We start from the raw sequence: 12,251 nt of genomic DNA on the forward strand, positions 1-12,251 counted from the left end.
GTGAATGGTCCTGTATTCACATACTCACAAGAAAAATTCCCCAAGACCCAGTACAGAGAAGATTAAGGCAGACGTTTTCATTGGTTTACAAATAAGGCAACTTTTCAAAGATGAACAGTTCAAATGTGTCCTTAGTGATGGCAAAATTTAACTGGTTTTCTAGGAAATGTTAAAGCCGACAGCTACAGATAGCTTGTGGAAGATCTCATTACTTTTTACAAAAAGTTTTTTGTAAAAAGTAATGAGATCTTTGTAAAATGAGATCTTTGTAAAAAGTAATGCTTGAAGACATGACAGATGGACTAAGAAAATGACAGAATGGTACCCAAGAGGAGCTAGAAGAAAACGTGGAAGACAACGACGGAGATGGACAGATGAAATTCATCTGTCCATCTCCGTTTGTCTGTTCATGAGTTTGTGGGTAGTAAATGGATGGCCATTGCACAAAACAGAAGGAACTGGAAAGTTGCTAGAGAGGCATTCATCCTGCAGTGGATTGAAAATGGCTGATGATTATCATGATGTTTGTAGCTACATCTTACTGGCATATAAATAAAAAAAATACCTTGTATAAATATAAATAACTACTTTTTTCGAAAAGAAGAACTAATCTGCCACTTTAAGCACCATTTCAGAGTTTAGCACACCAAAACCTATAAAATAAACTTACTTTCATGCCTGTAATAAGATATGGCCCAAAATTTGTTGTTCAGTGTATTCTGTTGAATAGTGTTAGACCAGGTGCCGCCACTGCTGAGTTAATGCAATTTTGACACCAAAACAATACTTGAAATAGCATAATACGACCACCAAACAGTACTCAAAACATTTTTGTAATGTTGATTGATTTGCTGCTGAAATCTGTGTTATGTTGTTGTTATTTAGTTTTTAGGAGCATTAGCATCTAAGGCCATATTGCTCCAGGATATGCGGTGGTCATTCCCTGACCTTTCCGCATCCTCCATATTTGGTGGTGACGGGCTCGAACCCCGGTCTAATCAAGAAGCGTGTGCTACGCACTGCTGCTCCTTCCCACCTGGCTACGGAGGCACCCTGAAATCTGTGTATGTGGTCCCTTATGCATATAGCAAGAAAACTAATCAGATAAACTGGTAGATCCTATTCTCTCAAATATTACACTATCACTTACCTGTAGTTCTTGACATGCTCCTGCACTTGATTTAGTTTAATCACAGCGTTCAAGGCAGTCTTGTACGTCTGGGCTTGAGTTGATGATCCCCAGTTAACATCTGTAAAATTATATTATTGCATTATTTCTATAATAAGAAAGTTCAATGATGTCTAATGTTTTATTTCTATGCTATAAAGGACAGAATTGTATACACTTGCTAAAATAAAACATTCTGTTTCTCTCATGAAAATCCAGGTAAGATTTGTTGCAAATAAAGTACAGGTAACCCCTCGTATAACACGGTAGTTAGGTTCCTATAAAATCTTGTGTAGTGCGAAACCATGATATGACATAGAACCAGTTCAAAAAGGGGGGTTACGTTCCAAAGGCTAACAAAAATACATAATTTTTTTATAACTATCGGAAACTTAATTTTTATTAAAAATAGCAATAACTGAACAAATCTTGCAAACTGATATATATATATATATATATATATATATCCATTATTTTAAATTAAATAAAACATAAGCCAGTAGTATGGCAAAAACTGTAGAGCGAAAATTAACATAAAAATAACCCAAATAAACAATCGAACGAAAAGAAAGAATAAAAAAAAAGAAAGAATAGATATATTAATTATTTCTTTAATTATTATTTCTTCAATTTAATTATTATTAATTTCTTTAATTCTTTAATTTCTTTCTTTAATTATTATTAATTATTTCTTCATTTTATTATAATTTAACTTTATTTAATATATTTCAATGATAGTATATATATATATATATATATATATATATATATATATCAGCACATTTTGATTTTCTTCTGCAGCATCTAGATTGTGTATCTTTTGTTCTCTTTAAAAAATCAGTATTCTGGGATTGTTTGCTTTTTCTTGATAGATCTTTGTAAATTGCATGGTATGGAGCTAAGCCTTTTTGAAGCTCCCTTTTGAATTTGGTGTTCCTTTCAGTCGAAGGATCTGAAAAAGGATCTAATGCCTTCCCGTGTGCTTTTTAGTGTAAAATTTGGAACTTCAGAATTTATCCGTGCCATCGTCCTCTGAATTTATTTGGTTTACCTCCAAACCATTTCCACCAAATCCACTTTGCCAGCCTTTTTTTCTACCAGTAAGGCAACTTTTCAAATACAAAAAGTTTGAATGTGTGATGGCAAAATGTTTCAACTGGTTTTCTAGTACCCAAGCACAGTACTAAGTACTATTAAGTTCTGTTTGGGGTTTTCATAAAATAAAAAAAAAAAAAAAAAAAATTCTTGAATTTCTTCAGTAGTCATATCATCAAAACTTTCCCCTCCTACCAACTTAGCAAGTTCTGCTATCACACAGATTCTGTTTTCTGCCAGCTCGACCATATTTCCTGAATGAACTGACTCTGGCCATACATTTTTCCAACATGCACATGCTGACTGTTTTACTTCTTTGAGCAATAAAGTTATGATTCCGATACAGTCCACAACTGAAAAATTTTTCCATGCCTCCATCACTTCAATAGATTCGGCATCAATTTTTTTCCAAAATCCATTGTAACGATTTTCTGATGTAATGAGTTTTAAAGGTAGATATAATGCCTTGATCTAATGGCAGAATTAGAGTTGCATTAGGAGATGTATAGTTGTAATGGTAGGAACATTACTTCAACATTATCAATGACCAAATTTTTTGGATGGCCTGGCGCATTAGCCAATAGTATATAAAACTTTGAAATTAGATTTTTCTGCTTTAAATAGTTTTCCACAGCTGGCACAAAACAATTTAGAAACCATTCTTTAAATAAATAGGCAGTTACCCAAATTATGCCTAAGTTCCTTAAACATAATTTATGGCTAGAAATTAATTCACAATGAAGAAATTATTCCAATATGATCCCTAAGAACAAAGTTTAGTAATACATACTTGGTTGTTGTTGTTGTTTGGTTTTTAGGAGCATTAGCAACTAAGGCCATATTGCTCCGGGAATATGCGGTGGTCATTCCCTTGACCTTTCCGCATCCTCCATATTTTGTGGTGACGGGCTCGAATATATACTTGGGAAAATTTATAAACAATCAAATAAAAACCAAAATAACCTTACAAAAACCTTAAAAGTCAAGAACTGCATGCTCTTTGAAGTTACAATTTTTTATGGTCTCAGTCAAGCACAAGTTCAATAGCACAGAACCTACCAAGGGGATTTCCAAATGAAATAGAATACGAGGATGTCCCAGTAATTTTTTTTGCATAACGACTAGTAAGTCAACAGCAGGGATTCACAAAAAAGAATGGAAATTTGGAAAAATTACATCCAACACAATAGCAGGATTTCCTCCCCACAAAAGCTGTGTGGGGAGGAAATCAAAAATACCATGTTATGCAAGGTTTTCTGCAATTCTCTAACCGTGTTATATAAGTACCGTATTGTGTGAGGATTGCCACAATTTATCAACCTTGTTAGAGTGAAACAGTGTTGTAGAAGTACAACACTGTTTCACTGTGTTGTAGAAGTACCGTGTTATACAGGGGGTTGCCTGTATACTGATCTTTTTTGTTCAAAAAAAATGTTCACATTGAGTTTTTGTATAATACCAGCAGCACTTCAGACTAAAATTGAAGCAACTGGAAATTAATATGGGAGTGAAGTTGCTAACTGATTATGGCAAGTATTCAGACTAGCTTAGAAGACAGTGGGGAATCACAGATGCTAATTCAGATGAACAGTGCCCATGGAAGTATCTATAGAAAAGGCATGCAGCAGAAATTGAATGTCATCGAGACAGACTGAATTAACCTTACTGCCCTCTTTTGAATGGAATCAAGAAACTTAAGTTTTAGGGTCACCACTACTATAGTGCTATATTTCTAACTAAAATGTCTTGAACTCTAACAGCAAAGCATATGGCTTAGAGCAGTGAGGAAGCATTGTCAAAGGAGGTAGAAGCAATTGCCAATGACAGTTTCAAGGGTTTACTGCTTAAATTATTATGGCATACATGCAGAGTTGATCGTACCTGGACAGAATAGTACCAAAGGAGATGCCTTTGTATGTGTTAGATACAAAAAGGATAAGAAAATTAAAGAGAAATTCTGCATTGTGATGGATGAAACAAGTGAAAAGAATTGAATCAGGGATACATCAAGTAACAGCCAGCCAACTCGATGTTAGTGCGTATCGTCATGTATCTAGCTGCATGAAATCATCAAAAGGAGAAGTTGCCTCTGTCCCGGTTAAAATATTCTTGGTGACTGCTGTGAGGAAAATGGTAAATATATTATGCAATAAGGATAAGTGTAATGGGACTGTGGTATGCCTGTTCAGAGGACAAAATTATTGATATTGTGCGATAATTATCATCTTGTATGGGCACAGAAAGTGATATTCTTATACACATAGGTGGTACTGATATTAATCATTGGAAATCTGAAGCTTTACTTCATATTTATAAAGTTTTAACTGAAGATTTACTTTATACTTATGAGATAATATTGAGAAGTCATGAGTTAGGGTTAAATTTGAAAGTTCCTCAAATTTTCACCAGACACAATGGGAGGGATTCATGATAAGATTCTTATTAACAGACTCAGTCATAGAAAGACTGTGTAAGGCTTGTGGGGCAGGATTTCTTGGCATGACCTGCATTTGTTAAAATGCCTATTTTTTTTACAGAGATGTGATATACAAGGATACAAGAATTTAGGAAACTACTAGTTTGGGGTGGGGGGGTTAGGAAGAGATATACAGATTAAGAGATTAATGGAAGACATAAGTTGAGGCAGAACTGATTCTTGCATCATTTCTATTAGAACATGCTCTAGCCTGGAAGACAAGAGGAATTAATTCTCCTGCTGATGGTGGGGGGGGGGGGGGCTTCACAAGAAAAGCAATTATGGTTTGTTTTAGAATTAAAAATACAAACAGGTTGTACATGTACTTGCTTATACGGTAAAGCTTGGAGTACAGTAAATGACAGAATCCCATTATCAGCTGATTCAACTACTGTTCACAGTTGTCCTAATCATTTGCTGTATGATTCCTTTCACTTCAAAGGTGGTACTTGTGCATATGTCCACGGTGATATTCCCTGTCAGAGACTTAGTAATTTGGAATCTCCTCTTTTTGATCTTTTCTGGCTTAAAATCGTTCTACCCCATTCTGAAAAATTAATCTGTTGCTTCTATCATTCTCCCAACTCCACTAATCACTTGGAGCTCTTTGGCATCTTCTCTTTGAAACTTTATTTTCTCCAGTCCAACTCTCTTAACAGTGAGGTAATTTTCCTTTCTGATTTTAATGTCCACAACTCCAGCTGGCTTCTATTTTCTAGTCATACAGACGCAGCTGGTCGAGATTCTGAGGCTTTTGCAATTACTATGACATTGCACAGACAATCCTAAGCACACAGCCAACAACTCTTGATCTTTTTCTGACAAGCAACCTTTCCAACTACTTGGTCGAACTGAGTGGTCCTCCACACACCTCAGATCAGTGATAGTCTCTTCTCCAATGGAGCCTTTCTCTCATGGCTAATCTCAACCTCTTGTTGTGGAATTACAAGATCTGAGAGATATCTATTCTTCCTTTCCTTGGTTGGATTACTGTTTTAAATCTTCTGATGTTTGCTCAGATCATGTCAGTGAAATCATTCTTATAGAGATGAAACCCTTTTATTTCACACTCCACTTTAAAATCTTGTCCTAAGGCTGGTCAAGATAAAAATGTTACATATCAGAATTGTCTTGCATCCAAATATCCAGGTTCATTACGACAGCTTGCAACAACTGTAAAGCAGTTATTAATCAGTCCAAACTACATTTTAAACAGGCCCAAGAACAGAAAACTTGCTTCTTGCCTGGAAGGTAGTTGAGCAATCTCTTGCCAAAGCTACTGGCTGCAACTTTTACCAATCTCTGCTCCCATCTCTGTTAAAACCAGATGGTTCTATTGCCTTGAATGACCATAATGTTTTAAAGGATTTTGTTTTTGAAAGGTGATTACAATTAAAATTCTCTTTAGTGCACACCTCTGGACATAAGAAACCTTTGGCAGTACAAACAGCTACAGAAAATTAACAGATTTAAATTACTGATAGACCCGAAAGACAACTATTTGCACAATAAACAGTTTCCAAAATTTCTCCTTGTCACAAAATGGAAATGCTTTGAAGCATTTTCAGATTGACCTGCAATTTAGCTATTTTTTTCATTAACTAAATATCAGTGAAAAGTCATTTTAAATCAAAGAAAACTCCCTTGAATGCAATTACTGTGAATTACAGTGGATTGGAAAATGGAATTGAAAATTAATTTTTTTTTTCGAAGGGGCTTCTCATGCACCCAAACACTTCCTAATGGGTCACTCCTCTCAAGGCATTTGGAACGAAGAGCAGTATTCCAGGAGAACAGAGTGCAACTCTGGGAGAGGGTATCAAAATATACAGAGTGCTATAGCCAACAAATGCTGAGTGAATCACACTATAGTGGGGAACAACTATACTATCAGAAGTAAAGGAAAGGATTTTGTTTTTGAAAGGTGATTACAATTAAAATTCTCTTTAGTGGGACCAACTAACATTTGTATTTTAACAAATACAAAGGATAAAAAGGACATATACAGGAAAGTAATCCTAGAAGATACTAAGCTTTTTATACCAACAAAGAGGTACTATTCAAGGTTTAGATGAAAGTGGATGTCAGATGAACTGGTCAGCATAGTGGCAGTAAAACAAAATGCAAGGGATGATTATAAATTAGCAAAAATCATTACCTGAGAGTGATCACTGAGTTCCAAGTTTATGAGGTGAGAGGTCAGTTTTTAAAGCCACAGGTTTTAACTTCAGAAACGAAACCTTGACAGTTTAAGGCATTACACAGCCTCTATCAACTGGACAGTTGGCAAAGGAAGGATAAGTAAATTAGAATTATGGAATATCTTTAAAGAAATGGTTGCAGAAGGCCATGAATGCACAGAGTATATACTATTAAGAAAATATAGCACCAACGAAGATGAGAGGATGGATGAATATGGAGCTGGCCAGTCTAATGGAGTATAAAAATGGCACATACAAAAGAGAGCAATGAAAAGCAGTCAGTCACTTAGCTTTTGAATGGAGTAATAAGAAGTTAAATTGATCTGTAGTAGTACCACAGAAAGGTTAGGCTGGCAAAAAAATCATTGGCTAAGGGAGCAAAGAACAGGGCACTACTTAATTGTTTACAAGAAAGGGACTTATACAGGAAATTATACAACTTTAAACAAATAATAATACAAATTTATGCATTTTAAATACTGAAACAGTTCCAAAATTTGCTTTATTACCGAGAAAATGTGATAAGGTTAAAGGTTCCTGTAAGTTGGATAGGGAGCTAAAACTGGATTTTCAGACAGATGAAAGTTCGGGACATTCAATGAGAATGTTTGATTGTTAGGTGAAATTGGCAAAAGAAACACTGAGGAGAATTCTCTCCCAGAAGAAAATACAGATGAGTTGGATGCAAATGACCGATGCGGAGCCTTGCCAGAATCACCTGTTCTCGTCTGCTTCTCCTGAAACTAGATAACCACTGTTGTGGCTGTTTTTTAATCTGCAGCAATTTATCATTGATTTGAGTTTGCCAGAGATGAGACCATTGTTTTCTACATGTGTTTTTTTTTTTTTTTTTTTTTTTTTAATAATGGAAAATCCAGAGTCAGGATGTTTAGCAGCGGCATCTGCATGTTCGCTACCTGTGATGCCGACATGGCCAGGGATCCAGCAGAAGGTAACTTTCTGGTTATCTCTTTGATAGTAAAATAATTTAGACTGATCTCTTAAAGAATGGGGAGAGAAGGGAGAAAAGGCAGATTGAATGGCAGTGATTGCACTTAAGGAGTCTGTATATATAAGAGATTGCTCAATATGGAAGTTGTTTATGTTATCTAGAGCCAGTTTTATTGCATATAATTCTGTGGTATAGATACTGCATTCAGTAGGAAGGATACAGCTATTGAGAAGGTGGAAGAAACTGCTGCAACACCTAGAGCCACATCTGTTTTAGAGCCATCAGTATAAATATGTACTTTCTCTGAGTTGGCCAAGGAATGTGATTTGTGCAACTGTTGAAAGGTGATATTTGCCAGGGAGGATTTTCCACATCTTAAAAAGAAATTGTCACAGAGAGGTGAGAAATCAGTCCAGGGAGGTTCTGAGGTAGCAAGGTCTTGGAATATGTTCTGAAAGTTAATATCCCAATTTGCAATTGAAGCCCTGTGGAGCAGTTTTCATTGGGTTTATTGTGATATAGCATGGTGAAAGTACTGCCAGCTGGGGTGGGATGGATTACATCCAATCTTCGCTGCATAGTTACACAATAAAGTTTTTCCTCCTGAGATGAAGAGGAGGTTAATTTGCCTCAATGTACAGGCTGTGAACTGGGGATGTTCTGAACGCTCCCACAGCTATCCTAAGGGCACTATGCTGGATGGGGTCCAGATGTAATAGGGAACTTTTCCTTGGGGAGTCATAGACCGGTGATCCATAATCCAAGCATGATCTTATTAAAGCTCTATAAAGATGTAGGAGAGAGCTTATATCAGCACCACAGGACATAGCAGAGACAGCTCTTAGGATGTTCAGTTTTTAAGACAAGTTGTCCAAAGATAAGCTATATGAGAAGCAAAACTAAGTTTATTGTCTAAGTATAACCCCAATAGACAGAACTTGTTGGTAACAGGAATCAGGCACTTTTTTAAATATATTTCTGGGTCCGGATGTAGCCTGCATTTTTTTACAAAAATGAATTGCAGTGGATTTCTTTTCTGCTAGAGAGAAACCATTCCGTAAATACCCATGATTCTATTTTAGCTATGGAAATTTGAAGCTGCCTTTCAATGGTGTTCATAGTTTGGGATTTACAAGAGATAATGAGATCATCGACAAACACTTATGTTTCTACTGTATTTGATACATCCTGTGTTATGTTTGTTATTCTTATTGAAAATAATGTTGCACTGAGAATGGAACCCTGCGGTACATCCTCCTCTTGTTCAAACGATTTGGATATTTTGTTCGTGTATCTAACCTGAAAAACGTTCTGTCGCATAGGAAGTTTTGAATAAATTGGGGTAACTGCCCTCTCAAGCAGAAAGAATGAAGATCTTTAAGAACACCGTATTGCCAGGTGGTATCAAACACTTTCTCAATATTGAGATTGATCATGACTAGATGATGTCCCCTTACGAAGGCATTACAGATGTTTGCTTCTGCTTTTATCATATCTAGCATGGACAGATTCTTCTGAAATCCATACTGGTTACTGTTTAGCAAATTGTTTGTTTCCAGGAACCACGTTAGCCGCCTGTGAACCATTTTTTTCCAGGACTTTGCCTAAACAACTAGTCAGTGAAATTGAATGGTAGTTATGTGGAAATGAGCGATCCTTTCCTGGCTTCGGGAAGGCTAGAACAATTGGGTAACGCCAGGAGATTGGGTAGGTATTTTCTAAGAATATTCTGTTGTAATATTTTAACAATGTTCTTTTGGCTCTGTTGTCAAGTTGTTTAAACATTATGTAGCAGATCCATTCAGGACCAGCAGCACTACTGGATGTTTTATTGAGTGCCCCTAAAAGTTCTGTTAATGTGAATGGCTGGTTGTATGGGTGTGAAACTATTGTAGAAAAATTTATCTTTTGCTGTTCTGAAGATTCTTTAATTTGTTGAAAGGTTGGGTTGTAGGTGGATATTGCTGACGTACTGGTTCTGCTACCGGTGATGACAACTCCTTCCCTTCCCAATATAATATTGTAGCTGGGAACTGAACATATTTGCCATTAAGCTTTTGTATTTTCTTCCAGATGATTCTACTGTCCGTGTCCTTGTTTACACTCGAGTAAAAGCTAATCCAGGCATCTTTTTCGATTTTCGTCTTATTTGGCTTTCATCCTTTTAAATGTGATTAAGTTACTAGTTGCGGGGAATTTGCGAAACAAGCTCTATAACTTCAGTTATAGCTCGGACACAGCATGGGTTTGTTAAGGGGGAAGTCTTATTTAACCAATTTGATTGGATACTATAATGTGGTCACAAAGGAACTGGATGCAAAGAATAACTTTGATATCATATATTTGGATCTTAGAAAGGCTATTGATACTGTTCTACATGGAAGACTGCTGTGCAAATTGGAGCAGTGTGGTATTGGAGGCAAATTGCTGCTATGGATAAAGGAATGGTTGAGTGGGAGAAGACAGAGCGGGTAATAAATGGACACTGCTCTTTGTGGATTAAATGTTATTAGTGGAGTCAACCAGGGTTCAGCGTTGGGCCCATTTTTGTTTTCTGTATTTATTAATCTCTACATCCTTTTGTTAATAAGGATGTAGAGCTGATGGAACAAGTACAGAGAAGGGCAACAAGATTAGTGAATGGAACAAAGGGTTGCCTTTACAAAGAAAGGCTTAAGTTTTGCAAATTACAGTGTCTGGAGACTAGGCACCTGTGAGGATCTGATTGAGGTGTATAAAGCCTTGAATGGTTTGAGCATGCTCAATGCTGATGGAATTCTTCCTCTTGATCAGAATAATTGCCTGAGAGGGTATAAATTCAGAATGAGGAAAGACAGTTTTAGGATAGATGAGCAGAAGTTTGCCTTTAGCCAGTGGGTGGTTGATTGCTAGAACAAACTTCCATCTGTCGTAGAAGTTGATAGCTTAAATAGATTCAAGGCAGAACTAGGCAAACAACCTGAGAAGGTTGGTTTTTTTTGGCTGTTGCTGTATAAGTTTGCTTTCTTGCATCATATTCCTTTACTAATGCTAATTATACAAAAGAAATTAAATATTCAAAAAAAAATTAACCATATTAAAGTTAATAAATATCCGGTCCAACAATTGATGTCCAATTAGTCCAAGACATGAACAGGTGTTCAATACAATAAATTTTAACAAAATAATGACATAAGTTATGTTACTGCCTGTAAGAGTTCATAACATTCAAGTTTTAATTAGAATAAAAAATAACATTGAAGGTGGTAAAGAGAATACTTTACCACAAAATCTAAAGAAAACAAAGGTGCTGTTTAAATATAAACTTAATCACTATTTACAAAACATGTTTTGTAAATAGTGTTTACAAAATGTCAAATTTCACATAAAAGGAATATGGGCAAACAGTTAAGATAAATGCTTATACAATTTGTGCTACCAGACTGATAGCAACAAGTAAATTTTTGAATACATTCCTTAAAATTAAGAATTTAACAAATTAAGGGAGAAGCTTGGTGAAGTTCTGAAAGAATTTGGGAATTATGAATGAATTTAAGAAAGTTAAATGTAGGTATTGATTGATAAATACAAAATAGGTTTATAATTCAGATAATAACGGTCGTCTTTTAAGAAAGAGCGTGATATATTCTGAAGGGACCGAAAGAAAGTAGGACAGGAAATGAAGACAGATTCCACACTGGGAATAACAGGACCAGTGACAGACAAACTGTGACCGAAATTAGCATTTAGCATAGGCATATGATGCAAGAAAGCAAGCTTATGCAGCATCAGCCAAAAAAAAAAAAAAAAAAAAAAAAAAAACCTGCTCCCATTTCACCCCTCCGTTCATTCCAAATACCTGTCCAGCTCAGCCTTAAATTTATTTAGGCTATCGACTTCCACAACAAAGGATAGAAGTCTGTTCCACCAACCAACTATCCGCTGGCTAAAGGCAAACTTCCGCACATCTGTCATTGTAATTCATTGTAAATAGGACAAAAGAAAAGAATGTGGGTAAAATCCTCGACAGAACTGCAAAGGCAAAGTTTGGAGTTTGAAAGGTGGAAATAGGCAAGTTAGAAAACATATTGGGAGAAAAAACCATTTAAGTGTTTTTATTAACGAGAATAAACTTTTGGAATAAATAATTTTGCAATTAAACCTTTTTGGGAATCAAACCATTGAAGTTGCCAATGGTCATGAACAATTTTTAAAATTCGTTGTTTTCTTGTTGAGGACTGGAGGAAATGTCAATTTGAATTTTATTGAATTCTGCAGGGAGCCTTTACAAATGAAGTAAGAAAGCCCATGGTAAATTAAATGTCTAAAGGTAGTGAACCAGACAGAACTTGTAGGAAGAGGTAGAGATAGTTCTACATG

At 35.8% G+C, this 12,251-nt stretch overlaps 1 protein-coding gene across 3 annotated transcripts in view; it reads right to left on the bottom strand.

The window, feature by feature from the left end:
- LOC150089241 (solute carrier family 12 member 2-like) overlaps positions 1 to 12,251 on the bottom strand; it is a 544,391-nt gene that overhangs the window by 173,761 nt on the left and 358,379 nt on the right. For all 3 annotated transcript variants that reach the window (XM_090388535.1, XM_090388531.1, XM_090388539.1), the window contains exon 14: positions 1,151 to 1,250. In XM_090388535.1, the coding sequence (XP_090244661.1) occupies positions 1,151 to 1,250 (100 nt within the window). The remainder of the gene's footprint in view (positions 1 to 1,150; positions 1,251 to 12,251) is intronic.

Source organism: Mastigoproctus giganteus, chromosome 2, assembly GCF_048544385.1.
Source record: "Mastigoproctus giganteus isolate SK-2022 chromosome 2, ASM4854438v1, whole genome shotgun sequence".
In the NCBI taxonomy this organism is placed as follows: Eukaryota; Metazoa; Arthropoda; class Arachnida; order Uropygi; family Thelyphonidae; genus Mastigoproctus; species Mastigoproctus giganteus.